Source organism: Harpia harpyja, chromosome W (genome assembly GCF_026419915.1).
Source record: "Harpia harpyja isolate bHarHar1 chromosome W, bHarHar1 primary haplotype, whole genome shotgun sequence".
Taxonomy (NCBI): domain Eukaryota; kingdom Metazoa; phylum Chordata; class Aves; order Accipitriformes; family Accipitridae; genus Harpia; species Harpia harpyja.
In genome coordinates this window covers 32,196,094-32,223,570 of record NC_068968.1, presented here as the reverse complement: position 1 = coordinate 32,223,570, position 27,477 = coordinate 32,196,094, and the positions used below count along the sequence as shown (strand labels likewise).

General features: G+C 58.0%; 2 protein-coding genes across 16 annotated transcripts in view; both read left to right on the top strand.

Annotated features, from left to right (window-relative positions):
* LOC128136223 (talin-1-like) overlaps nt 1-2,150 on the top strand; it is a 43,920-nt gene extending 41,770 nt beyond the window's left edge. The window contains 2 exon segments of the mRNA XM_052775453.1: nt 280-405; nt 1,055-2,150. Of these exon segments, the coding sequence (XP_052631413.1) occupies nt 280-405; nt 1,055-1,186 (258 nt within the window). The 3' untranslated portion in view covers nt 1,187-2,150.
* A 4,837-nt stretch (nt 2,151-6,987) lies between these two features.
* Nucleotides 6,988-21,198, top strand: LOC128136220 (tropomyosin beta chain). Of its 15 annotated transcripts, none has more exons than XM_052775449.1 (9): nt 6,988-7,177; nt 7,975-8,100; nt 14,299-14,432; nt 15,514-15,631; nt 15,769-15,839; nt 16,606-16,681; nt 16,813-16,875; nt 17,595-17,664; nt 19,547-21,021. In XM_052775449.1, exons 1-9 carry the CDS (start codon nt 7,064-7,066, stop codon nt 19,624-19,626), a joined length of 852 nt encoding a protein of 283 aa, XP_052631409.1. In that variant the 5' UTR covers nt 6,988-7,063; the 3' UTR covers nt 19,627-21,021. The 15 variants fall into 15 exon arrangements, with proteins under 15 accessions (XP_052631409.1, XP_052631407.1, XP_052631406.1 ...); XM_052775447.1 differs by lacking the exon at nt 19,547-21,021 and adding an exon at nt 18,035-18,856; XM_052775446.1 differs by having other exon boundaries at nt 6,991-7,177; nt 20,890-21,198.
* Nucleotides 21,199-27,477: the final 6,279 nt, after the last annotated feature.

The following is a 27,477-nucleotide window of genomic DNA, read 5'->3' as shown; positions in this document are numbered from 1 at the left end:
GGAGGGTTAGCAGGGCTGCCCCCAGTCCTTGCCTCACAGCTCAGATGGGAGCCAGAGCCCAGCTGGGAGCAGCAGCACCTGAAATGGTCATGAGTGGGTGGTAGTAGTGTGGCAGTGAGCCATGTAAAGGAATCCCTGCCTGCAGCTCCCAGTATGCCCAGCTGTTTCTCCTGCCTGCCAGCCTGGCCTGGGGCAGGGGTTCCTTCACACACACCCCAGGCAGCAGTTGTGCCCTGGGGCTGGGACATACGCTGCCGCTCCCCCTCTTCCCTGCTGCAGGCTGCTGGCAATGCGGTGAAGAGATCCTCAGACAATCTGGTGAAGGCAGCACAGAAGGCAGCTGCCTTCCAGGATCATGACGAGACAGTGGTGGTGAAGGAGAAGATGGTCGGGGGAATTGCACAGGTGAGGAGTGTGGCTGCTCTCATGGAGCAGGGGTGGCTCTGGCTGCCACTGCAGCTGTGTGTGCCTGTCTCAGGAGTATGTCCTACCACCCACTGGCACAGGGCACATCTCTGGAGAGCCTCAAAAAAATGGTGCGGGTGCACCCATCTTACCCAGTGCCAATTAAACACCATGGCTTCGCTCTTGTCCTGCCATGCGTAGCAGCGGGCACAGCCGGTGACCATGCATGCTCCCAGGAGCGTAACGCCCTGGCTTCTTGATGTGGTGCCTGCACTATCCCAGTGTCCAGGACACGCATGAAGGGCAGAGCATTTGGTAAGGGGTGAGAGCTGCCTGGTATGGGCTGCCACAGGTCCCAGCGCTGCCTCCTGGCCACAGGCTTGCAGCTGAGACCCTCTGCAGGGCATGTGGGGCTGAGCCCCGGGAGCTCTGCTGCTCCCTGTTATCTCCAGAGGACCGCAGTCCCACCGTAGGGACAGTAGCCCTTGTGCCCAGGACCATGCCAGCCTAGGGAGGCTGTGTCTTTGATGGGGGGAAAGCAGCAGCCCAAGAGCCTGGCTCTGGGCTCGGCGTTGCCACAGTGGAGGCTCTGGCCATCCCCGACAGAGGCAGTTGTGACCCCGGGGCACTCGCCATGCTCTCCTGGCAGATCATCGCCGCCCAAGAGGAAATGCTGCACAAGGAGCGGGAGCTGGAGGAGGCGCGGAAGAAGCTGGCCATGATCCGGCAGCAGCAGTACAAGTTCCTGCCCTCAGAGCTGCGGGATGAGGAGCAGAACTGAGCCCCGCACTCTCCTGCCACTCACCGCACAGATTGCTGCCCACCTGCTTCTATTTAAGACAACCTGCCTCAAGTGAAGGGCTGCCTGGGCTAGACCAGAGTTCTGCCTGCACCCAGAGCGCTGGAACTAACCCAGCCAGCACTGCACCAGCAACTCTGCTTCCGTTGCCCAGCCCACCTTCCCATGTGCACCCAGGGCATGGCCAGAGCACCTGGAGGGGCCCAGCTGGGGTGGGAGCTGGGGCTGCACCAGCTCAGGGCTCACCTGCCAGCACCAGGGTGGGGGGCCAGAGAGCTCCCCAGTGCGGGGGATGTTTCCATGTGCCTTCGTCATTCCCATTTGTGCTCCTTTCTTCTCTCTCCTCTGTGTGGGAGGGGAGAGGCAGGCGGCTTGCCCTCTCTGTGCGATGGGGTGCAGAGAGCAGCGTGGTCCTTCACTGAGCTCTTGTATGGAGCCACCTTTTACCTCCAGTGCCTTATTGCTGGCTGAATCTCCCTCCTCTTTCTCTTCTTCCCCAGCTTCCCTGGGAGGCACCAAGCCCCACCACCACCATGAGCATCTTCAGCCTGGGCCCCTCTTGGGAGGGCTGGAAGCTGCACTGCCTCTACTCGGGGTGGGGGAATGCGATGGGTTTGCCCCTGGAGCTGCTCTTTGCCTTCCTGCTGGGCTTTCCCCCCTCATGGCCCCAGCCAGCTCTGCCCTCTTCCTCCTTCCCAAGTGCCTGCATCATTTTCCAAGATCTGCAGTATTTCTGTAACTTTTCCATTTCTCTAGTAACAAGCCTGCAGCTTTCAACGTTCGTTTATTAAGCTTCCCCTATTAAACATTGGAGGAAACCACCTTCCCCCCTAAGGCTCTGGGCTAGAGGGTGTCGATGTCTCCTTGGAAAGACGTGTTTATCAGTGAAATCTGGTTTTCCTGCTTTCTCATCACCTATGTATCAACAAGACCCCCTGGGAGAAAGGGGGGGGCTGGTGGGCAGGGGGGCCTACAGGCCCCTGTCCTCCCGGTGAGGGGGGGGGATGCTTTGTGGGTGCTTATACAGCATGGAAAATATTTGAGGCATGTCCAACCCCAGGTGGCTGTTGGGCTGGACCCCTGCTGCCAGCCATGTGCCAACCCTCACAGGTGCTGCCAGGGGGCTACTGCTGTGCAAGGGGGCCCTGGGGATTTTGTTGCTGGGGGATTTGGGCTTCAGGGGGGGACCAGACAGGCTCCTGGCCATAGTCCTGCCACCAGCCAAAAATATCCCTGGGTAGGGTGCTATGGGGGTGCAGGTGGGGGCTCCCCTGGTTACCATCAGCCTACCGCTGGGGAAGCAGCAGCACTTGGCATGCAGCAGGGATGGGAATATGTCTGGAGCCCTCCTGCCTGCTGGCACTGAGCTCAAGCCCCAAAATAGCCCCCTGGGGCCAACCTGTGTGGGTGGCAGCTGTCCTGAGCATGTCCCCACCTGTTCCCACCCTGTCACGCAGCAGGGGTTGGGGGGGGCCCAAGCAGTGGTGGGGCAGGCAGGGATACTGTGGGGTGGAGCAGGGACATGGTTGGGCTGGCATGTGTCCCCTGTCTCTAAGACCCGTCCACAGCAGCATAAGTTACAAGCATCGTGAGCAGCAAAGGCAGCATCCCGCAGCATCACTGCCAGTGACCCCCTGTCCCCCCACAGGCATGTCCCTGGGGGTGCAGAGGGGCTGTCCCCCTGGGACACTTGCCCCTGGACAGGCTCCAGGATGGATTTGTGGCTCTCACAGGCATCCCAGTCCTCCCAGCTGTCCCCTGACAATCTGCACTGGCCTGACTTGGCACCAGGCTCTCACCCAGGTACCAGCTGGACACGGGGGCCCCTCTGAGCAACCAGCAAGGATGGTGAGTGGGTGTGGCACAGCAGAGGCCCTGGCCTCATCTGGGCAGCCCGGGGCCACAGGAGCTCCAGCACCCCTGGCACGGGGCTGCAAGTACACACACACACACACACTCCTCCAGGCTGGGGTGCAGGCAAGGGGTGGTGGCACAAACACCAGGGGAGGGACACAGGCCATGAATTGCCCCAGCCCCCTAAATCTCCCCGGCCGGAGTGAGGGGTTATTTTGGCAGGCAGATTTGGGCAAGTGCACGCGGGGGCTTGGAGCTGGAACACTGCGGTCACAAGGCACCAGCACCTCTGTGGGGACCCAAATCCAGCCGAGCTGGAAGCGGGCAGGGAAGCCACAGCCTGACTTCTCAGGGAGCCCAAGGACGAGGCAAGACACTGAGGCACAGGTTGCACCCGGGAAGTTCCTGTTAGATGGTGGGACAAGCCTTTCCCCAGGAGCAGCAGTTGGACCCTGGACTGGGGCATGGAGGGGGGATCCCCATCCTTGGAAACCTTAGCCCAGGTGTTGTAGTTTAACCCCAGCCAGCAACTAAGCACCACACAGCTGCTCACTCACTCCCCCCAGAGTGGGATGGGGGGAAGAATCAGAAGGGTAAAAGAAAACTCATGGGTTGAGATAAAGACAGTTTAATAGGTAAAGCAAAAACCCCATGCACAAGCAAAGCAAAACAAGGAATTCATTCGCTACTTCCCGTCAGCAGGCAGGTGCTCAGCCATCTCCAGGAAAGCAGGGCTCCATCGAGTGTAACTGTTACTTGGGAAGACAAACATCATAACTCTGAACGTCCCCCCTTCCTTCTTTTTCTCCCAGCTTTATATGCTGAGCATGACATCATATGTTCTGGAATATCCCTTTGGTCAGTTGGGGTCAGCCGTCCTGGCTGTGTCCCCTCCCAACTTCTTGTGCACCCCCAGCCTACTCGCTGGTGGGGTGGTGCGAGAGGCAGAAAAGGCCTTGACTCTGTGTAAGCACTGCTCAGCAATAACAAAAACATCTCAGCATTATCAACACTGGTTCCAGCACAAATCCAAAACATGGCCCCATACCAGCTACTATGAAGAAAATTAACTCTATTCCAGCCAAAACCAGCACACTGGAGCAGGGCTGGGCATGGGGCAGCAATGGGAGGGATGCACACCCACACCCCTCTGCACCCCCTTGTCCTGGAGGCCACCCCAGAGGACAGCTTTGAGGGCAGACTCGTGGGCCCAGGCACCTGGATGGCCCCAGCTGTGCTGGTCAGATGTGACCCTGATGCCTGAAGCAAAGAGAAGCGGGCAGCAAGGGGGAACTGCTCCTTCAGGGGGGACATTCGAGGGCTGAAGCCCTGCCTTGCCCTTCCTGGCTGCTCGCACCATGCACATCATCATCTTTCCCCTGAGCACTGAGCCCATGAAGTTGCTCCAAGCCAAAGCATCTCACAGAAAGCCATCCATCCTCGCCCAGGAATGACGGGAGACGCATCTTCCCCCTCCCCTCAGAAGCCATGTGCTGGCAGTTACTGACTCTCCTTGTCCAAATACGTGCCTAATTCGTCAGTATTAATAGTTGCTCTCCAGAGCCCAGCAGTGGCTCTTCTGCTGCTTTCTCCACGGTGCCAGCAACCTCTCGGTCCTTGGCTGCTCCTGTCCCTCCTATACTCCCTGCAACCCAGGGCTGAGCAGTCTTAGAAAGCCACTTTCTCCAGCTCTCAAAAACTTTTTGCTCCTCTCTGCTTGGAGCACTGATGCTGAAAAGTTGTGGCAGGCAAGGGCTGGCTGGATGCGGTCCCAGGGCGATGGGCTGGGGGAGCCTGCGCACCCCTCCTGTCCCCATCCCAGCCTCCTCACATGCCACACAGCTCCTGCAGCCCCTCTGACAGCTCCTTCCAGCCCCCCCCGGGTCCAGAGCCCTCCCTGCAGCTGGGTATTCACCAGAAGCATTTATGAGTGTTATTAAAGTGCATGTTAGTTTTGGAGGAGCCGGGATCTGAAAGGTTTGCATTTTTTTGCCTGTGGAATATAGTTTATTCAGAGCAGAAAGACAGTGGGGCAGCGGGCTGCCCGTGCACCCTGTGTCGCCCTGAAATGCCACGCTATGGACTGTGCACAGGCTGGGTGTTCCTGTGGGTGCCAGGGACAGTGGCACCAGGGTGCAAGGCAGTGGGGAGATGGGTGCCAGGGAGCCTGCGCAGAGCAGAGGCCCTCCTGTCCCACTGTGACACAGGAGCTGGACAGGGAGGTTGGGGGCTCAGCTCACTTCTCTCCTGGAGGATTTTCCCCCATGTGGGCAGTGCCAGCCCACGCTGTCCCCAAGCTCAATCACAACTCATGGGTGTCCCTGAGTGCACTGCCAGCCTGTGACGTCCCCAATTGCAATCACAGTTTATGGGTGTCCCCAACTGCAATCACAGCCCGTGGGCGTCCCTGAGTGCAATCAGCCTGTGAGTGTCCCCAAGACTGCAGTGCCAGCCCATGGGTGCCCCCAACTGCAATCACAGCCCGTGGGTGTCCCTGAGTGCAATCATAGAATCATAGAATCATAGAATCATTTCGGTTGGAAAAGACCTTCAAGATCATCAAGTCCAACCATTAACCATGCCCCCTAAACCATGCCCTGGAGTACCCTGTCCACTCGCTTTTTGAATACCTCCAGGGATGGTGACTCAACCACTTCCCTGGGCAGCCCATTCCAATGTTTGACAACCCTCTCAGTAAAAAAATTTTTCCTAATATCTAACCTAAATCTCCCTTGCCTCAACTTGAGGCCATTTCCTCTTGTCCTATCTCCAGACACCTGACAGAAGAGACCAACACCCATCTCACTACAACCCCCTTTCAGGTAGTTGTAGAGAGCGATAAGGTCTCCCCTCAGCCTCCTCTTTTCTAGACTGAACAACCCCAGATCCCTCAGCCGCTCCTCATAAGACTTGTGCTCCAGGCCCCTCACCAACTTGGTTGCCCTTCTCTGGACACGCTCAAGCAGCTCAATGTCTTTCCTGTAGTGAGGGGCCCAAAACTGAACACAGTACTCGAGGTGCGGCCTCACCAGTGCCGAGTACAGGGGAACAACCACCTCCCTGTTCCTGCTGGCCACACTGTTCCTGATACAGGCTAGGATGCGATTGGCCTTCTTGGCCACCTGGGCAATCAGCCTGTGAGTGTCCCCAAGACTGCAGTGCCAGCCCATGGGTGCCCCCAATTGCTGTGCCAGCCCCTGAGGTGCCCCCAAGCCAGTGCCAGGAAGCAGGGTCCCAGGCCCCAGGGTACAGTGACAGGGCATGCCTAGGACAGTGCCAGCCTTGCGGTGTCCTCTAGCACAGGGACAGCTCTGGCCAGAGCAGAAGCAGGTCTCAGGCCCTGGGGGTGGAAGGCTGGTGGTGTCCCTGGGGCACGGTAACAGCACACTGCCAGCCCATGGGTGTCCCAAGTGCAGGGCCAGCTGCGGGATGTCCCCCACAGTGGTGAGAAGCAACAGGGTGTCCCTGGGGAAGTGCCACTAGAAACGCCCCTACGAAAGTGCTCCGGGGTGTCCCTAGCACAGTGCCCCCGGGGTGTCCCTAGTCCAGTGCCCCCGGGGTACCCCTAGTGCAGTGCTCTGGGGTGTCCCTAGCACAGTGCCACCAGTTTGTCCCTAGTGCAGTGCCCTGGGGTGTCCCTCACCCGGTGCCACCGGGATGTCACTAGCACAGTGCCCTCGGGGTACCCCTAGTGCATTGCCCCGTGGTGTCCCTCGCCCGGTGCCCCCGTGGGTGCCCGGCGCCGGGGCTGCGGTGGCGCCCGCCGGAGGTGCCGCCCTCCCGTCCCGCTCGGCGCGGCGGGGCCGGTGGCGAGCCTGTCCCTAAAAGGTGCTGGCGGGCGGCGGGGGAGGTGCCGGGTCGGCCCTCGTCCGGCGCGGCCCCTCCCCGGCTCTTAGGCGGCGCAGCGGGGCGGGGGGGCGCAGTGTCGGTGCTCCCGCCGCCCCCGGTGGTCCCGCCGCCCCTGGTGCTCCGCGCCCCGCCGCCGCCCCGCGCCCCGCCGCCACCATGGAGGCCATCAAGAAGAAGATGCAGATGCTGAAACTGGACAAGGAGAACGCCATCGACCGTGCCGAGCAGGCAGAGGCCGACAAGAAGCAGGCGGAGGACCGCTGCAAGCAGGTGGGTGTCCCACAGACCCCCCTGGCATTGCCCAGGGACCCCTGCCTTAAGGGTGTCCAGCCCCGGGGATCCCATCCTACTGGGTGTCCAGCCTGGGGACCCCTGTCCTAGGGGTGTTCTGCCCTGGGGACCTTGCCCCACTGGATGTCCAGCCTGTGGATCCCAGCTCTAGGGGTGCCCAGCCCTTGGGATCTCACTCCACTGGGTGCCTGTACCTGGGGACCTCACCCCACTGGATGTCCAGCCTGTGGATCCCAGCTCTAGGGGTGCCCAGCCCTTGGGATCTCACTCCACTGGGTGCCTGTACCTGGGGACCTCACCCTGCTGGGTGCCCATCCCCAGGGACCAGCACTCCAGCCTGTTGCCCCTGACCACTCACATCAGTCCCCCCCAAACATGCCATGTCTCGGTGGGATATCACAGTGCCACCTCCCTAGCCCTCTGCCGAGGAGACCCTTGGGGACAGTGTATTCCCACCCCAGCCACAGAGATAGGAACCTTCTTGGTGCCCCCTGGAGCTGTGTCCCCCAGTCGGAACCTCTCCAGTCCCTTGCACAGGGAGGGAGCCCACCACCCCCTTACCCCTGCTGGGCTCAGGGATGCTTGGGGGCTGCTCTGGCCCTGGGAACCAAGGGCTCTCCGAGGACGTGTGGCCCCAAAGTCGACAGAGTAAGCGTGTCTGCATGCTCCTGCTGTGCCCCCAGCCTTGGCCACCCCAGGAGGAGGATGGCCATCCCCTCCCCAGCCTTGCAGGCACTGCCATCCCCCCTGACACCTGCCCTCCGTCCCTTCTCCAGCTGGAGGAGGAACAGCAGGGCCTGCAGAAGAAGCTGAAAGGCACAGAGGATGAGGTGGAGAAGTACTCCGAGTCTGTCAAGGAGGCCCAGGAGAAGCTGGAGCAGGCGGAGAAGAAAGCTACAGATGTACGTAGGCGTGTCAGCAACTCCTCCCCTGCGCGGGCACCTGACCTCCGGGGGGTGAAGGAAGAGGGGGGCCTTATATGGAAAGCGTCCGTGGGGAAGACTGTCAGGATCCCATTCCTGCAATGCTGACACTGAACCCGGCTGAGATGCAGGGCAGGGACCGTCCGGATCCCGCTCAGGGTGTGGGGGCCAGGCAGGCTGCGGCAGGCACCGCTTGGTCCACTCTGGAGCTTCGTGGGCAGCCGCCTGCCTGGCTCCCCAAAGCTAACTGGGACAAGTGTCCCGAGCTATGTCACCAGTCCCTGGGCACATGCCTCCATGATGCTTGTAGAAAAAAAGTCTGTGGTGCTTGCTAAACTGGCAGGAAAGCAAAAAAGAGCAGAGAAATGGAAAAAGAGCTGACTGTGAGGAAGGATGCTTGGGGCGTGGGGGGGGGGGGCTCAGTCATTTTGGGGTCCAATGTGCCACCCTGTACCCTGGGAAGGGCAAGGCCAGGAAGAGTTTTATTTAGTGCCATGACTGATGTTTCTCCTGGGAAATGATCCTGCCAGGGAGATGTTAGGAAAGTGTTGAAATTAGCTTGTGCCTGGTCAGGATGAAGGGTGGAACAGCTGTGTGTGTCCACAGAGCTGCTCGAGAACAGGGTATAATGACCTGTGGTGCCACACAGGGTATTTGACACCCTATAAATAAATCCTCCTTTTGATAGCCAGCCCTTCTTTGATGAAAACTAACCCTGGAAACTGGAGGAGAAGCTAAAGGGGAGCCGGCTGGACTGCAGCCAGCAGGGCATGGCCAGCCTTTTTAGGACTGAGAACAAAAAATTCAATCCCAGCTGGTTTATGGAGCTAAATGGGGGAGATGCATCAAATCTCTGAGGCAGCCACCAAGGACAGGGGTGAGCAGACAAGGATGAGCAGCAGCAGCACAAGTCCCTGGGGTGGCCTGGAGCCCCCAGGGAGCAGCTGGGGGGCTCCCCAGCCTTGTTTGCTGACCATACAGACCTGCCCCAGTTTAGTTAGATACTAAACCAAGTAGTTAAAACATCAAAAATCCTCTGGAAGGGCACATTTATCCTGGCGTGGGGCAGGCATGTCAAGCTGGGCAGGACAACTGCCGTGTGTAGTGGGGGCCTGTACTGGTCTGACTGGATCCATGCTGGTGTGGGATAGGGCAAGCTTGGTGTGGGATCTGGCTGAGCGTGGACGGGATGTCCCCGGTGAGGAGCTTGGAGGAAGGAGCAAATGGTGGCACAGGGCAGACATCGGCTGCAAGGTGTGGAGCAGTTTGCTGCTGGCAGCAGGCAGTGCGATGCCGTCCTGGGCAGGGAGGGTACATTGCCATGCTCTTGGTCCACAGTGGCTCAGCAAGTCTGTGGGCTTCGGCAAGGAGAGTCCTGTCCCAGCAGATATGGGAGATGGGAGCCACTAACCCCTCCAGGGAAGGGCTGGATAGGGAGGCATGGAGAAGGAGCACTCCTGCAGTGTCAGGGAGGGCAGGCTGGCTGCAGGTGGGTGTTGCGGGCAGGGCTGGGAGCCCATCATCAGCACAGCTGCCCTGGGGACATGCCAAAGCCTGGACAGGCTGTGCCGTGTGTGGGGCACTGGGAGTCGCCAAGTCCCGGCACCAGGGACCTGAATGTGCCAACAGCACTAAGTGCCAGGGCTGGTGTTACCTCCTCCCCAGGACAAGGCGCAGCACTGCTCCCAGCTCTGGCAGAGGAAGCACAGGGTAGACCCCCGGAGCCCACCCTCCTGCCTCCCTGGGGACCCTCGTGCCCCCCTTGGCTGCCAGAACAGTGTGTGCCTGTGAGCACAGAGCATCCCCATCCCTCGACCGGGTTAGGGTCCATCACAGCAATCCAGGCAGGCTCCTGGTCTTGGCAAAAAATGTCAACGAATGCCTTAAAAGAATAAATCTCCCCCTGCTCCAGCATTGCCCTGCCTCTGACATGGGGTGGCAGCGCACAAAGCCCACAGGACTGCACTAAGAGGTGCAAATGCAACCTCCCCAGGCACTAGGAGGGGGGGTCAGATGGTGGCACAGACCGGAGAGCACCTGACCCCAGATTGGCAGCACCACGGCGCTGGCAGCCCCTTCCCAGCAGCTCTGTGAGGCCACTGTGGCCCCACCACCTCCTTGTTCCCAGGAGGGACAGCCCGTGGGGCCCGCGGCAGGATGCTGCCAGGGGCTGCTGGACACGGTGCAGCTGGGACAGTGGGTTTAGCCAGAGCAGCCCCCTCCAGCCCCCTGCATCCCCAGCTAGTGGCCTGTCCCTGGCCACCTCTGCAGTTCCCAAAGGCTTCACCCAAGTTCCCGCCCCGGTTGCTCTCCCCAGCTGAGACTTTGCTCTTATTTGGCAATTCCCTGAGCCGGTGGGAGGGAACGGGGCTCTGCTGGGAAGTGACTGCATCCCTGGGTGGGGCACCTCCCTGACTGGGAGGCACCCAGCCCGGCCAGGCGGCTGCCCCCCAACCTACCCCCTTCCTGCCTGCAGCCAGCTCGCCCCTGCCCCTTTTTTGGCGGGGACCCCGCTTTCTGCTCCAGGCCTTGTGTGCCGGCCTGGGAGCACTCGCGGCACCCAGGCGTCGGGCTGGGAGTGGTGCAGGACCGGCCAGGACTGGGGCCAAGCCCGAGGCCACGTGCTCCCAGGGGATCTGCAGCGCTGCCTCTTCCACCGCCGCTTAGCAGGGGAATATGGGGTTGCAGGGCTGTGCCGGCAGTGTGGTCGGGTCCCCCCCCCCAGGCCCCCTGACCCTGGAGCCAAGGGCAGCCGGCGGGGTCAGCCAGGAAATTAGTGTCCCTGGAGGCAGGTGTGAAGTGCAGCTGGGGCTGCCTGGGAGCTGTCAGAGCTCCTTAAGGGAGGATTGAGTGCCACCAGCGACAGCCCCTCCTGATGGATCAGGGCATGTGCCCTGGCCAGGATGCAGAGCCGGGAACTGGTCTCCCCTATGGGGCAGAGCCCCCAGGGCAGCTGGGGGGTGCAGGGGGCTTCATGGGCCTCATGGGTCTCTGCGGGGCTGCCATCCAGGTCCTCGTTTGGGGGAGTGGATGCCAAGGGGCTGAGTGGGATGGCTGCTGGGGACCTGGCTGTGGCCCCACAGCTCCAGTCCCAGGTCCCCTGGGGGTATGCCTGAGAGTGGGCTCTGCTCCATGACCCCCCCAGCTCTGCAGCAGGGGGTGTGGGGGGCAGAGCTTGGGGAGCACCCGTGGATTGCTCCCGTGTCCATGGGGGCTCGCAGGGTCCAGGCTCTGGCACCCCCAGACTCCCTGGGCTCCTCTCCATCACTCTGGGGGAGCTTGGTAGGACTGTGCACCCCTGTCTGGGGGGGCACCATGTGCCCTTCTTGGGGGGGGACTATGTCCTGTATCCTGCGGGGGCACCATGCACCCTGCTCAGGGAGGGGACTATGTGCCCTGCCTTGGGGGGGCTGTCCCCTGTATCCTAGGGGATGCCATGTACCCTGCCTGGGGGCACCATGTGCCCTGCCCATGGGCACTGTGCATCTGCCGGGGGGGGCACCATACACCCTGCCTGGGGTGGGAGGACAGTGTGCCCTGTCCAGAAGCCACTGTGTATCTTGCTTCGGGGGGGTAGGGGCAGTGACCCCTGCCTGGGAAGGACCATATGTCCTGCCCAGGAGGGCACACTATGTCCTATTTGGGGTGGAGGGGACTGTTCCCCCCACACCTGATGGGGGACTGTTCCCTGCCGGGGGTGGGCACCGTGCACCCTGCCCTGGAGAGCGGTGGCCCAGGTCGGTCCGTGGCAGCAGGAGGAGGAGGAGGAGCAGGAAGGGATGGAGGCAGGGCGGGCGGTGGGAGCGGCTGCTGCCTGATCGCTTCCTGCCTGAGCCGGGCGGATCCCACGAAGGGCTCGGCGGCGCGGCTTCCCTGCCGGCCGCTCCGCGCCATGGCCGGCACCAGCTCCATCGACGCCGTCAAGAAGAAGATCCAGAGCCTGCAGCAGGTGGCCGACGAGGCGGAGGAGCGCGCCGAGCACCTGCAGCGGGAGGCCGATGCTGAGCGGCAGGCCCGGGAGCGGGTAAGGCGCAGGGCGGGGGGGCCGCCGGGGAGGGGGGCGCCCCGGCAGCTCCCCGGGATGCCCCACCGGCTCCGACAACGCCGCCGGCATCCTTCCCCGTGGGCTGGCCCCGGCCGCCGTCCCGTCCCGTCCCGGTAGCCGGGCTGGCTGCCCCCGGGACGGAGCGCCGGGAGGTCCCGGGGGAGCTGGAGGGCGCTGCCATCCAGGTGCCGCGGCAGCGTCCCTGCCTCTGAGCTGCCTCCTCCAGCTGCATCCTTCATGGGTCTTGCTAGGGATGCTCCGTGCGGCGGGGTTCCCCAGGACTTCCCCGGCTGGTGGGGCACGGGGGAGCAGTTAGCAGCCAGCTCTGCCTTGGCTCTGCTTGGGGTCGGGCAGGTCCTGGGAAAAGATCCTCTCCCTCGAAGGCCGGCTGTGTGCACGGCTAAAAATCCCACACCCAGGCTCTTGTCTGGCTTCCAGCAGGCTCTGCGGTCTGGGCCACAGCAGCCACAGAGCCTTTGGCTCTCCAGCATGTCCCTTTGCGGGGACAAGCCACCCCTTTGCACTGCCATGGACCAAAATTTCCACTCTGTGGCAGTGGGACAGCATTTCCAGTCTGCAGCTTGTTCCTGGTTTGGCTTTTTTATTATTGTTAGAGCTTGTGAGTTTTTTTCTCTCTTTTTCCTATGCCCACTCCTTTAACATCCTCACCATATCAGGGGCAGCAGAGCTGGGTGTGGTACCTGGGCTGTTGTCACTTGGGCTGTGTGCGGAGGAAATGGCCCCTTCCTGCAGCTGCAGATCAGGTTCCCTGGTCACTGGGCACTGCCGGAGAGCTCATGTTCCCGAGCGTCCATCTGGGCAGCTCTGACTCACTTTGGGGACGATTCTCTGGGAAAAAAGCTCCTGCTGGGCTGAGGCAGGTGCCGCAAGCAGAGCATTGCCCTGGCGGGGGCCAGCCCCAACTCCCCATTGGGTGGTTTGGCTGGGGATGAGCTCTTGGTGAGCCCAGAAAGAGGGTGTTCACGGGGTGGAGGTGGCTGTTGTGCCAGCCATGGGGCTAGCCGCCCACCCAGCACACTGTCAGGCTGCCCTGCTTGGAGCAGTGCCGGCTGCGCCCATCCCCACCCTGCTGGCTCGCCACAGGGGACCACGGGTGCTCAGCGGGGCTGCGCAGGGTGACAGCCCCTCACTGCTCCCACAGCCCCCCTGCTTGGCCAATGTCCCCCAGGGCATTCCCGGTGCTGGAGCACGAGGCTGGCTGGGGCCAGGCGCTGCAGCTGGCCAGGCCTGCTCCAGCCTGTGAATAAGCAGGAGACATTATCCCCCAGGTTGGCGCATGCCTCCCTGTGTCTTGGTGCATGGGGCTGCTCCCCGCAGCAAGGTCTCATTGCCGCTCATCTCTTTGCATCTGGGGTTTTAATTCCCTGCAGTCCCCCTTCCCACACACCCCCCCAGAGCAGGGAGCGGGGCCAGGAGCTGCTGAAGCAGCGTTTCCCGGTGGTGGCGATGGAGCAGGCAGGAGACCTTTATCAAATGGAAAGAGCGCGGGGCCAGGCATCAAGGGGCTGGTGGGGGCCAGGGCCACTGCTCCCGGCTGGCCCTGGCTCCTGGCCCTGTGCGTGGGGAGCCTGGGAAAGCAGGGAGCCCTGGTCCCATGCTGCCCCATTGCACAGGGCTGGAGGGGTCCCCACAGAAGAGGCTCCCGGCTTGCTCCACCGCCTCTGTAAACAGGAAATCCACAAGTGGCTCCAATCTCCTTTTCGGGAGCGAAGCTGCACAGGGCATTCCTCCCCCTTTACTCATTGCTCCACAAACCCCAAATACCATCCCCATGATGGTGCAGCCGCTCCGGCCACCCTACCCTGGCAAACGTGCCTCATCCCTCTTTAAGGCAGAAGCCAGAGGCGCGAGGACGCAGTGGAGGGGCTGCACATGCCGGGCTCGGGTTGCGTGGCCGGGAGGAGCCAGTGTCAAACAGGGCGCTAGGGATGGAGAGCCCCATTGTCCCTATAGAAAGGTGATGGGATGCGTGCCCCAGCCGGGCTTGTTGCACAATGCCAAGGGGTGTTCTAGATAGCAAATGCAAAAGTAACTGCTGAAAATGCTTTTTATATATAGATATAGATATATATACGTCACATGGGGTGACCAAGGGGTTTCTGCTCCCCCAGGCCGAGGCTGAAGTGGCTTCTCTGAACCGCCGTATCCAGCTGGTGGAGGAGGAGCTGGACCGAGCCCAGGAGCGCCTAGCCACCGCCCTGCAGAAGCTGGAGGAGGCTGAGAAGGCGGCTGATGAGAGTGAGAGGTGTGACAGGGAGGGATAGCGAGGGTGGCGTCGGGTCACCCTTGATTGCAGGCAGCCCCCTTGGTTTCGCAGTGGGGTTTGGGGATCCCCCTGAAGTGATCTTATAGGGTTTGCGTTGGTTTTTCTGCAGACCCTGAAGGGAAAGAGCAAAGCCACGATGCAGAGAAGTCCCCCAGACATGGGCGTTCTTGGCATGCTTTGAAATTTCCAGGGCGCCCATAAAATCCTGAAAAATTTGATCTGGTGCTTATACAAATATCAGTCTGTAACCGAAGCCAGAGGGTGCTCGGAGCCTGTTTTCTGCCCCAGAGCAGCCTCCTCTGCTCAAGAGCTGAGCAATGGCCTAGGAGGAGACTTCTGCTCCTGGGAACTGTGGTTGACCTTTGAGAATGAACCAGCCTCATTCAAAAAAAAGTCCTGCAGAGTGTGTTTCCCCATCCTCGTGGCAAGCAGGTTTACTGGGCAGGAGCCGTGCAGGTGAGGGCACTCAGGTTGTATGGGAATGCCCGGACACGTCACAGCATTCCTGACAGTTACATGAGCTTTTCCCTCCATTGGCAAAGACCAGTTTGAGCAACAGCATCTGAGCGAGAGGAGAAGAGTCTGCAGGAGTCCCTGCCGCAGGGATTTGTGGGGGTTTGGTGACCCCCTACTTGTGAGCATCACCCCTGAACGGGAAAAGGCTTTGCCACAGGATGTTTTCTAGCATTTCCTAAAGGTTGCTGGTCTGTCAGGCTGCTTTTGTGGAGGTTGCAGCCAGTTCATCCTGGGCTGCACACGTTTTTACCCCCCGGGATGATGGGTTCAGGACCTGCCTGGTTGAGAGGCACCATGGCCACATCTTGCTCTGGGACGTGGCCCTGGGGTGGCCTTGGGGTTAGCTCCGCTGCTTTAATTGTGTGCAGGAGCATCCTCGGGGTACTGCTGGTGTGACCCTACCATGTGAGGTGGCCAGCAAGTGCCAGTGTCCCAAGTCTCCAGGGCTGGAGGATGGCAGGGTCAGGGCACAGTGGGTGGGTGAGAGGTGCAGGTGCCACCTCGACCCACAGCAGTAACATCTTCTGGCTTGGGCCTTCCTCAGAGGCATGAAGGTCATTGAAAACAGGGCCATGAAGGACGAGGAGAAGATGGAGCTCCAGGAAATGCAGCTGAAGGAGGCAAAGCACATAGCGGAGGAGGCTGACCGCAAATATGAGGAGGTGCGTGCTTGCCTCCGCGTACCCCCTTCCCCCAGTGCTGACCCCCCCGGCAGCACCTGGGGCTGCCTCCCCACAGCCCTGTGCCCTGAGCCAGGGCAAGCGTGGGGCTGACACATGCCCCTTGCTGCCATTGACAGGTTGCCCGCAAGCTGGTTGTCCTTGAGGGAGAGCTGGAGCGCTCAGAGGAGAGGGCAGAGGTGGCAGAGAGGTGAGCGGGGCTCCCAGTGGGCAGTATGTGGGGGTCCCATGTGGCCCTTGCCCTGAGTCCCTGGCAGCTGGGGGCAGCTGTGTGTCCGTGTGGGGATGGGGATGTCCTTCCCTGGAAGCAGCAGGTTCTGCTGTCGGGGTGGTCCCTGGGCTCGCAGGCTGGGGGCAGGGGTATGCCAGCCTGCCAGCAGCACATCCTTGACCCTGTTCTCTGCTGTCCCCCCCCGGGGTGCCCCTCTTCCACCCTAGCCGAATGAGACAATTGGAAGAAGAGCTGCGGACCATGGATCAGACTCTCAAATCCCTCATTGCCTCAGAGGAAGAGGTACTGGGGCAGGGGCGCAGGGTGATGTGCAGCAGCCCCCCTCTCTCTGTTGCTGTCTCTTGAACCATGTGAGCCACCTCTCCTCTCTGCACCTCTGCCACCGACCTCCCCTTGCCTCCCTCTCTGGTGGGTGCAGGCTGGACATGCTCCTCCATCCCTCCATGTCTGCTCTCCTTCTCGGCAGGGCTGGCGGGAGCCCAGCCGGCAGCGATGCATGGGGTGTCCGTGCGAGGAGGCATGAGGAATGGATGAACGGATGCATCCCGGCAGCTTCCGCTTGTAGCGGCTCTGCTCCTTCTCTGCCTGCACTGCCTGAGTTTTCTCCTCTCAACTTGTTCTCTCTCTTTCTTTCCTCCTTCCCCATGCCTGCTCTTTCTGCTCCTTCCTCTCACCTGCCCCTTGGCCCTGCTCCCCCGCCTGGCGGCCCCTGCTTGGGATGTAGTAAATGTGGTGACCTAGAGGAGGAGCTGAAAATTGTCACCAACAACTTGAAGTCCCTGGAGGCCCAGGCTGACAAGGTAGGACCTGGTGGGGCTGCTGGGGCTGGGCAGAGTGCGTGGGGTCTGGGGGTGCTGGGGTCCCCCACCGGAGTGAAGGGTGGCCAGAGATGTCCTGTGGGGCTCATGGGTGCCCATCTCTGTCTCTGCAGTATTCCACCAAGGAGGACAAGTACGAGGAGGAAATCAAGCTTCTAGGAGAAAAACTGAAGGAGGTAAGGGCTGTGGGGCTGGGACCCCTAAGAGGGGGGCTGGCACTGCATCAGTGCAGGCACGAGTTTGCCATCCCATGTGGGTTTTGACCCTGTTATGCCCTTGTCCTCTCACCCTTCCCCAAATTGCAGCCCTGCAGCATGGCAGGTGGCTGTGTCTGGGATGCCCCCATGGGGTCCCACTACCCCAGAGAGGGTCCCTGTCCCATCTGGAGGGCTGATGTTTGCATCCCCAGGGAGCACAGTCCCACTGGGGTGCATCCTGCAGCCCCATGCTGCACTCTGCTCCTGCTCAGCTTGCCTCTGCCCCATGTGGTGTCCTGCTCCCAGGACGTGCGCTGGCAGGAGCTCGTGTCCTGCACACACCAACTTCAAGCCATGTCCAATTTGGGGTGATCCGTCTAGTGTTGGTTGCACACAACCTGTGAAGCATGCAGGCTCCCATGACATCTCTGCTTTTGGTGGTCAGGACAGGTTGGGATAAACAGGAAGCCCAACATGGAGGCACTTTGCCCAGCTGCCTCCTTTGAGGGCAAGCTCTCACCCCTGCTGCTGGTTTAAGGCATGGGGGTCCATGGGGCCCTTGTCCCTTGCCTTTCCCAGGGGAGGGCTCATGCGGGGGGATGTGGGAGATGCAGACGGGGCAGATTTGGGGGGCAGTGCAGCCTGTGCCATCCCCGTTGTGCCCCGCAGCTCACCCTCTCCCCCCTGCACTCCTGCAGGCTGAGACCCGGGCAGAGTTTGCAGAGCGGTCTGTGGCGAAGCTGGAGAAAACCATCGATGATCTAGAAGGTAAAATGTCCTCACCGGCCCCATGTCCCTCTTTCCCGGGGAGCACTGCCAGGATGTGCCCCCGGTGGGGCCAGACAGGGCTTGGCTGGGGTGAAGGGGTGGGCAGGTGTCCTGGGAGGGGGGAGGCTGGATGCCGGATGCCGTGATGTCTGGTGTGGGGGCGCAGAGCTGCTGGGGTCTGTGGCTCTGCCCTCAGGTGGGGAATAGGGCTGCATTCATACCACCTGTGTCCACATGCTCCTGCTGCCCTCCTCCCCCCCCCCCCCCCCCCCCCCCCGCTCACAGCCACTCTCTCTCTCTCTCTCTCTCCCCGCTGCCCACCCCCCAACCTTGCTCCACCATCTGCCCCCTGCCCACCCCCTGTCTGCAGATGAAGTGTATGCGCAGAAGATGAAGTACAAAGCCATCAGCGAGGAGCTGGACAATGCACTTAACGACATCACCTCCCTCTGAGCCACCCACTGGGCACCATCACTGCACCCCCCACCTGCCTCACCCCTCCCCAGTTCAGCTGCTTGCCTGCCCAGCATCACACCGCTCTCCCTGCCTGCTCTGTCCCCTCTGTCCTTCCCAGCCCGCACCTGTCTGTCAGCTCCTTTGGGACAGGAGCCAGCCCAGGGTGTTCCTGCAATACCCCTCTTTGTGGGGAGATGAGGTGTAGGTGCTTAGGGGTGTTTGGCGGGGAAGGGGAGCAGCCCCCAGGACCCCCGCATGCTGGGTGCATGGTGCCCACACAGTTGCAGGTCCATTCCCCAGCATTGCCCGGTAGGGAACAGAGCTGTGCCCAGGAGCCCTTTGCTTCATTAGCTCCCTCCTTGGCTCCCTGGCAGCACAAGCACCAGGGACCCCACAGCTCTGGTGCTGGGGGGACACCTGCCCCCCACATCCCCCCAGCAAAGCCCCCTGGTTCTGCTTGCTGAGCCCAGGGCGGGGGGGACCCACGCAGGGGAAGCAGCACCTCCACTGCCAAAACAGAGAGGAGGGCTTAGGCCTGGGGGACAGAGGGGGGGGTCCAGCTGTACAGGCAGCCCGTCCCCAGGCAGGCAGCCCCCAGACCCCTGCTCCTCCCTCGCCCTTGCCTCCCTTCTGTCCTTTGCACATCACTCTTCAGTTTGTATTTCATGACTTTTTCTTTTCTGTTCTGTCCCTCTGGGTTACTGAGTTGGTCTCAATAAAGAATTTTCTCTCTTCCGTTTCTCCTTTGTTTTCTTCATGCTGCTCTGTCCCTCATCTGCCTGTCTCATGTGGGTGCTGGCAGCCGGGTGGTAGGAGGTGGTTGCAGGCAGCTTGCGGCTGCGGGACCCCTGGGACGGCTGTGGCTGAGCCCTGAGCAGCTCCCGCACTGCCAGGCTGAGTGGGACAGGGCCCTTTGTGCCTCTGCCCAGGGGATGACCCCCCACCACCCCCTCCCAGCTCTTGGACACAGCTTTCCTCATCTTGTGCCGCCTTCTTCATGACTCTTTTGGCCTGAAATAGCAGGGTTAGACCTGGTCCTATCCATTCCCTGTCCCCACTCCCAGACATTGCCCACAAGCAGCAGTCTCAGCCCTGGTATCTCTCCTGCATCACCCTCCCACGCCGAAGGGGCTGACCCTACCCTTCAGCAGTGATCCCTGGCCCTAAACGGGTCCCTGATCCTCATCTGCCTTCTCCTTCCTCAGCATCCTACCCTGCCCCACAACTCTGTCCCTGAATTGATGGACCTGCAGCCCCGTTCCTGCCCCAGGACCGGCTGCCTCTTCCTGCTGGCCCAGCTTGTTCTCCACTGCTGGCTGGGCAGCAGCAGGATTTCCAGCGAGGGCTTTGGGGAACGCTGTCTCTTTTCACTAACTCACCTTTCTCTCTCTCTTCTCTGCTGCACTGACGTCTCCGTTTTCTCTAGAGCGCTCCCAGCAGGAGGTCAAGAAAAGCCGCATTCTCACTAACAAGCTGCGGGTCACCCTTACCGAACTTAGCAACTGAGCTGCCGAGAACTCTCGGCCCCAGCCCAGCCTCCCGCACCCGGGCTGCCACCGGCCCCACTCCCTGCCTCATTTTGGCCAGGCTGGCTCAGGGCTGGGACCTCCTCCTCACTCCCTGCTGGGGTTAGATGGTGCGTGGAGCCTTGGCTTATCCCCCTGGGGGTAACCGCCCTGCTTGGGGGGGACAGGGAGTCCTCTGGAGCTGATCAGTTTTTCTTGGGAGAGGAACGAGGGTTTTTGCAATGTCCTGGGATGCCCACGCAGTGATGGCTGTCCCCCGACATCAGTCTGGCCCCGCTGGAGAGGGATATGGTGGCTCGTATCGCTGCCTTACTCCCCTTGTCCCAGGAGTTGGTGGCCAGCCTCTTCCCCCTCACTCTGGTCACCCCAAACTATGCAGGGGGGATCCCCTTAGAGCGGGGTCTCTGCAGGGTGCTGGGAGGGCTGGGACAGGAGCTGGGGACCCAGCAGCACCCATTGCCCCAAACCTGGGGCGGGGGATGGGGAAGAGCCTGGCCGGGAGCGCTGGGAGATGGGGCTGGGTGGGCAGAGCTCTCGTCCCATCCCCATCTCTAGAGGGAAGGAGGATGCTGTTTGGAAGTGAGTGCTGGAGGAGGCTGCCTTGGCAGCAGGCTGCCCAGCAGAGCTCATCCCTGCAGCCTTGTTAGCTCTGCTCCTTCTCTCTCTGCTGTTCTCTCTGCCTGCCTTCCTGGGCTGCTGTCTCACTCTCTTCTTCACAGAGCACCGCTGGGTCATGCAGCAGGCACTGGCTCTCCTCTTTTCCTGGCCAAGGGTTTGTGTGTGAGCCCACAGCTGGACAGTGGTGATGCCCCGGGGCAGGATGTGCTGTGGGCAGAGCAGGGAGACAGGGCCGTGCTGGTGGCTGGCCAGAGAGGGGTACCCATCAGCAGTATCCATGCTGCAGAGGGCCTGGCCATGGGCAACGGGGTGCCATGGGAGGATGGAAATGCTGAAGAGTGGGGACTGCCTGCCCCGAGCGACTGGCCTGGCCGGCCTGGCTGCCCCGGCAGATCCTGGAGTGGCTAGACTCATCCCTGCTGGTGGTGGGGCTGCTTGAATGGACTCTGCTCTGCAGGGACACCCTGAGCAGCTGGAGGCTCATGTCATACTGAAATGTCTGTCTCTGTGTATGTGTGTGTGTGTGTGTGTCTGCTTGGTGTGGTGTGCATGGGTCCGGCTGTGCCTGGGTATGCTTGGGCTGTGTCCGTGTGTGTGGCTGGCTGTGTGTCCCTTGTGTTCACAGAGAGTCTAGCCAATGCCAAAGAGGAGAACGTGGGCATCCACCAGGTCCTGGACCAGACCTTGTTGGAGCTGAACAACCTCTGAGCTGCCCTGGGGAGCCCCTGTCCCTCTTCCCTACCCCACACGTGCACCCCACTGGCACGCTCAGGATGTCATCAGCTGAACTGCATCTTGGCCAAATCCACACTCCCATTGGGAAGGGAAGCCCTGCAGCCTTACACCATGGCTCAGGGGTGTCTTGTTTGTGCACAGCCTGACTGGCTCTGTCCTGTCTTTGTGTCCGAATATTAAAGCAGTTTGACAAGATGGATAGGTGTGCTTGGTCCTTGCAGGTGGGCACAGGCACTGGGAGATGGGGGGGGGGGGTGTCTCCCTGCCCAGTTCACACAAGGAGGCTCTGCAGGGTCTTGGGTCTGAGGTGGGTATGGCCAGTGTAAGGATGTCCTCTGCGGCCATGGGGGGCTGGGAGCGATAATGCACATGGTTTGGGCTGTGTTCCCATGTCTCCATCACCTCCTTGGGATGCACAGAAAACCTCCAAGTCTCAAGCTCAGTCCAAACTGACCATTCTCTTCAAGTGCACAGTGAGAGAGATATGTCACTGGTGTGTCCCCTTCCACAGCTGGCATGTTACCTGCTGTCATGGTTTAACCACAGCCAGCAACTAAGCACCACACAGCTGCTCATTCACTCCCACACACACAGTGGGATGGGGGAGAGAATCAGAAGGAAAAAGGTAAAACTCGTGGGTTGAGATAAGAACAGTTTAATAGGACAGAAAGGAAGAAACTAATAAGGATAATAATAACAATACTAAAATGACAATAATAATAATAAAAGGATTGGAATATACAAAACAAGTGATGCACAATGCAATTGCTCACCACCTGCCAACCGACGCCCAGTTAGTTCCCAAGCAGCGATCCCTCCAGGCCAACTCCCCCCAGTTTATATACTAGGCATGACATCACATGGTGTGGAATACCCCTTTGGACAGTTTGGGTCAGCTGCCCTGGCTGTGTCCTGTGCCAACTTCTTGTGACCCTCCAGCCTTCTTGCTGGTTGGGCATGAGAAGCTGAAAAATCCTTGACTTTAGACTAAACATTACTTAGCAACAACTGAAAACATCAGTGTGTTATCAACATTATTCTCATGCTGAACCCAAAACATAGCACTATACCAGCTACTAGAAAGAAAATTAACTCTATCCCAGCTGAAACCAGGACACCTGGTCAGCACTTGGGGAAGCCACAAGGTCTTTGATCTCTTCATGTGTTGCGGACACATATTTAGCTAACAGTCGCAAGAGCATTCCAGACGCCTTTAGAAGGCCTTGAACAGGGTAAACAAGAAGACAAAAAAAGTTAGTTACCAATTAGAAGAACACAGGTGCACATTCCATGATAAAGGGAACTTGGCACAAAGAACCTCAATTCGGCAGTTTATCTTGACCAATTAGATTGAGACAAGTTTCACATGTTTTGGTTGATATAACCAATTATGTCTTATGTTTATGCGCGTGTACAGAGTTAGTATAACCAATTATGCCTTATGTTTATGCGCATGGACACTGTAGGCTTGCACGCAGCAACCAATCAGAGCTTTTGAGGAACTTAGAGAATTGTATAAGAATGGTCTGCTATGCTCAATAAACTGGCGACTTTGATCATCATATTGGTGTGCTGTCGTCCATCCCCACATGGAATTTCCCTACATCTGGCGACTCCGACGTGATCCGGTAAGGAACAAGAGGGGAACGCTAACGACTGAAAAGGCGGGGGAGATTGCCGCGGATGCCGGTGGGCTTATAAGAAAGCGCCGGGCTGCTCAAGAGAGGCAGGAATCGTAAGCTTACGTGATAAAAGGCGGCATGGGTATCGCAGCATCTGCGAAGGAAAAGGCAGCTGTAAAGACATTTATGAGGCTGGTTGAAAAAACAGAGATTGGAGGATCCTGACTGAAAGACCGGCTGCCCCGGCTGGTGTGCCCATAGAGGCAGATAAGACAGCGCTGTCGTTTTTTCGCCCGTTGAGGTGAGGACTCGCCCGTAAAGGAGGTGAGCGGTCGGGGGAGGAGATGGGGTCTACACTTTCCAAAGAAGAAGAAGCGGTAGTTAAGCTCCTCCAACATATACTCTCAAAGAGAGGCATAAAATATGATGAAGCTTGTTTAAAGCGGCTTTTACAATGGAGCAAGGACAGAAACCTTTTAATTAGTGTGGGTACAGCTTTTGAGCTTAGTACCTGGGAAGCTATCGGAACCTCCCTATGGGATGAAATTAGTGACGGGTCTAAAGAAGTTAAAGGTCTTGCAACTTTATAGAAAGTAATTAAGACAACTCTGCAAGAAATGAAAGCAGATCGTAAAGCGTCTGCGTCTGCTTTTGCTGCTCTCTCTGCCACCGCAAGCGAAGGGGAAACGTGGGGAGAAAAACATAATGCAGCGAGAGGGACTTTTGGCTTCCCTGGAGCTTGTCCGCCTGCTCCTGTGCCCTTGACTTCTGCTCCACTCCCTGGGACTGCCGATATTAATCAGCCATCTGACAGTTCCCAAGCCTCCCTAACCGTACGCTTAAAGGAAACCCTACAGAATCAGGAAGCGAGTAAAAATCTGCCTACGAGAAAACAGCCCCCAGATATTGCCACTCAACATGAACAAATTATACCTAGCATATACCCTCCGTTGCCTCCGTCTACGCCTGGATCATCTCAAGAGCATGAAGAGGTGCCAGAGCCTACTTCGCAGCAGTTGCAGTCAGTAATAGAAAAGCTGGCACAGCTGGAGGCTGCCGTGAAGCGAGAAAAACCGCCAACCGTATCCTTCAATGCACCCCTTTTCCACCCCCCCCTCGCTTTCCTCCTCCTCACTGCATTTGGCCTGTTATGGGTGACACACATAAGTGAAGAATGGATGATCCAACAACCAAAACAGAATGTACGGGTAACTTTGGCAAACATAACGCATCAAGAAGCTATATGTCTTTCTGTCGCTACCCCTGAAAACCCTTTTTCTACCTCTTTGGTGGGGTTACCTCTAGACACCTGGCCAGATCCAATGCCTGAATTTTCCCTTTGTACTAACCCACAATCCTGTGTCGATAATTGGGACGGTGTGTATGCACGCCTGCCTCAAGTAATGCAAGAACCTCAAGAGTTAGAGTTGTTAGGATCAGTCATCGTGAATGCCTGTGTGATGTTTAATTACACCTATAACACCACTCGAAAGGGTCAGAATGTAAATGCTATTTTGCCTGTATATAGAAATGCTACAGCTTGGTGTAACTATATCTATTCCAGAATATCACACTCCTTTTTTCTATTCCAGATGCTTTACCTGCAGGGATGTTTTTAATTTATGGGGATAGAGCGTGAGGGTGAATTCCATCGAAACTTAATGGGAGGCCATGTAGCCTCAGACAACTTACGTTACTAACACCCAATATCAATATGATTCACAGTCAAAGGCTCACGATAACTGACACAGGGTTAAGTGGATGGCTAGCAAGTTTGGGAATTACGGGATGGTTGAAAGATTTGCTTATACATGGCTTAGTTATTTTAATTGTAATATTAGCAGTTGTAATGATTGTACCACGTTTCATAAAAATAGTTGAACATATGATTGCAAAAGCATTTAATGTAACTTGGCTTGCGCAAAAACAAAAAGGGGGAATTGTGGGAGATTTCATGGAAAATGGGGGACATTTCTTTGAGCCTGATTATTTAGAGTTAGCATAAGTAGGCCACAGTTAGCATGAGTGGGCCAGAGTACGTGACAGCTGCAGTATGAACGGACTTTGAACCACCAGAAAAACAACGGACATGAGGAACTTGGACAGTGGAGCAATTAATAAACAAGATAACAGAACTGCAGAGGCAAGAAGGGGCTGCAAGAGCTTTAACGCAATTAAGAAAGCTGTCATTTCGGCTTAGAGCATTTAGCTGCGGGATGGGGACTTAGGAGTTGGTTTGTATCTTTGTTAAAAATTGGGGTTTCTTTTATTCTTGTGTATTTTATTAGGTATAATGTTGCTTTTACTGTGTTTAATTAATTGTGTCCATAGATCTTTGCAAAGGGCAATACAGCAGGTGTTAATTGACGAAAAACAAAAAAGGGAGTAGGGAATCTCTCTCCACAAGAAAAGTTAGCTAAAGCCACTTATGTTTTAAATTTTCTAAATCGTTGGTCTGATGCAGGCGGTCCACCGATATTTAGACACTTTTTATCCACATATCAGGAACGGCTGGAAATTAGGGATACAGGCCCATGATGGACTCCCGCTCGATTTGTACGACCATCATCATCTGGAACATCCTAGATGGTGCAGCAATATGGATACCACCTCAGCCAAAAACTAACGTGTAGGTCACCTTGGCCAACATAACAGGTCAAGATTCTCTGTGCATTGCAACTGCATCACAAAACCCATGAACCAGTAGACAGGATGGCTATGCCTCGTGCAGCGCGCCTGGCCAGCGAGCGCATGCGTCATAGGCTCCCCATGTTGCAACCGAGGTGGATTTTGGCACCCGCTGGCCATGTGTGCTGAAATCCGTTCCTCTGCAAATGTATAAATACCGGGATTTTCCGAAGAGCATCAGGCTGGTGTATGGCAAGGCCATTGTTGCCTCCGTGGGGACGCCCACATAAAGCTGGCACCTACCGATTGCTGGGCTGAGTTTGCGGCGCAAGACAGCACAAGAATGTACGTATGGTCCATCTTCCTCACAGTCCTCGGATGGATGTAGTCATGGATACCGCCGCAAGCCAAAGAAAACATCTGGATGACCCTGGCTGACGTGACCGGACAAGATTGCTTATGCCTCCGTACAGCAGCACCAAGCAATCCCTTTTTCACAGGTTTAATAGGGGGTTCCACTGGCATCAACGAAGTTTAAGAACTTATTGATGGAGACTCCTGTGCAGCAGGTCATGGACTCAATGGATGGGAATGCCTGGTTTCCACGGATCGGGCATTCACCCTCATTGCCACCCCAGGAATCAAAAATTCTGGGGTCCCTGAATACAGATTGGTGTAGTATTATCTGATTTACTGTTAGATGTAGATAGTATTAGACACACAACCTTACAAAATAGAGCTGCTCTTAAATCATTAATTAAGATAGTTTTGATTTATCTCGTAGTGTTTTTATGTATTTTGTGTGCCTTGTATGTTGCAATGTGTTTAAAAATTAATTGATAGATCAAGTAAGGCTGTGTTAATTGATGAAAAACAAAAAAGGGGGAAATGTTGCGGACACATATTTAGCTAACAGTCGCAAGAGCATTCCAGACGCCTTTAGAAGGCCTTGAACAGGGTAAACAAGAAGACAAAAAAAGTTAGTTACCAATTAGAAGAACACAGGTGCACATTCCACGATAAAGGGAACTTGGCACAAAGAACCTCAATTCGGCAGTTTATCTTGACCAATTAGATTGAGACAAGTTTCGCATGTTTTGGTTGATATAACCAATTATGTCTTATGTTTATGCGCGTGTACAGAGTTAGTATAACCAATTATGCCTTATGTTTATGCGCGTGGACACTGTAGGCTTGCACGCAGCAACCAATCAGAGCTTCTGAGGAACTTAGAGACTTGTATAAGAATGGTCTGCTATGCTCAATAAACTGGCGACTTTGATCATCATATTGGTGTGCTGTCGTCCGTCCCCGCATGGAATTTCCCTACATTCATGGCGTCTGCTTCATGGTTCATGTTGCCATCTCAGCACACATACAAGTGTGTGACCATGCATGCACATGCTATTACTTACCAGGGTCTTCTCCAGGTCTGTGGTTAGCTGCTTACCTGTATTGGGTTTGTGTGGGAAGGTTTTGGTAGCAGGGGGGGCAACAGGAGTGGCTTCTGTAAGAAGCTGCTAGAAGCTTCCCCTGTGTCTGACAGAGCCAATACCAGCTGGCTCTAAGACAGACCTGCTGCCAGCCAAGGCCGAGCCAATCAGCAATAGTGGTAGCACCTCTGTGATAACATATTTAAGAAGGAAAAAAAGTTGCAGGACTCAGAAATGGCAGCCAGAGAGAGAAGTGAGAACATGTAAGAGAAACAACCCTGCAGACACCAAGGTCAGTGAAGAAGGAGGGGGAGGAGATGCTCCAGGCACCAGAGCAGAGATTCCCCTGCAGCCCGTGGTGAAGACCATGGTGAGGCAGGTTGTCCCCCTGCAGCCCATGGGGGTCCACGGTGGAGCAGATGTCCACCTGCAGCCCGTGGAGGACCCCACGCTGGAGCAGGTGGGTGCCCGAAGGAGGCCGTGACCCCGTGGGAAGCCCGCGCTGGAGCAGGTTCCTGGCAGGACTTGTGACCCTGCGGGGGACCCACGCTGGAGCAGTGTGCTTCTGAAGGACTGCATGCCATGGAAGGGCCCCATGCTGGAGCAGTTTGTGAAGAACTGCAGCCCATGGGAAGGACCCACATTGGAGAAGTTTGTGGAGGACTGTCTCCCATGGGAGGGACCCCATGCTGGAGCAGGGGAAGAGTGTGATGAGTCCTCCCCCTGAGGAGGATGAAGCGGCAGAAATAACATGTGATGAACTGACCGTAAACCCCATTCCCCGTCCCCCTGCAC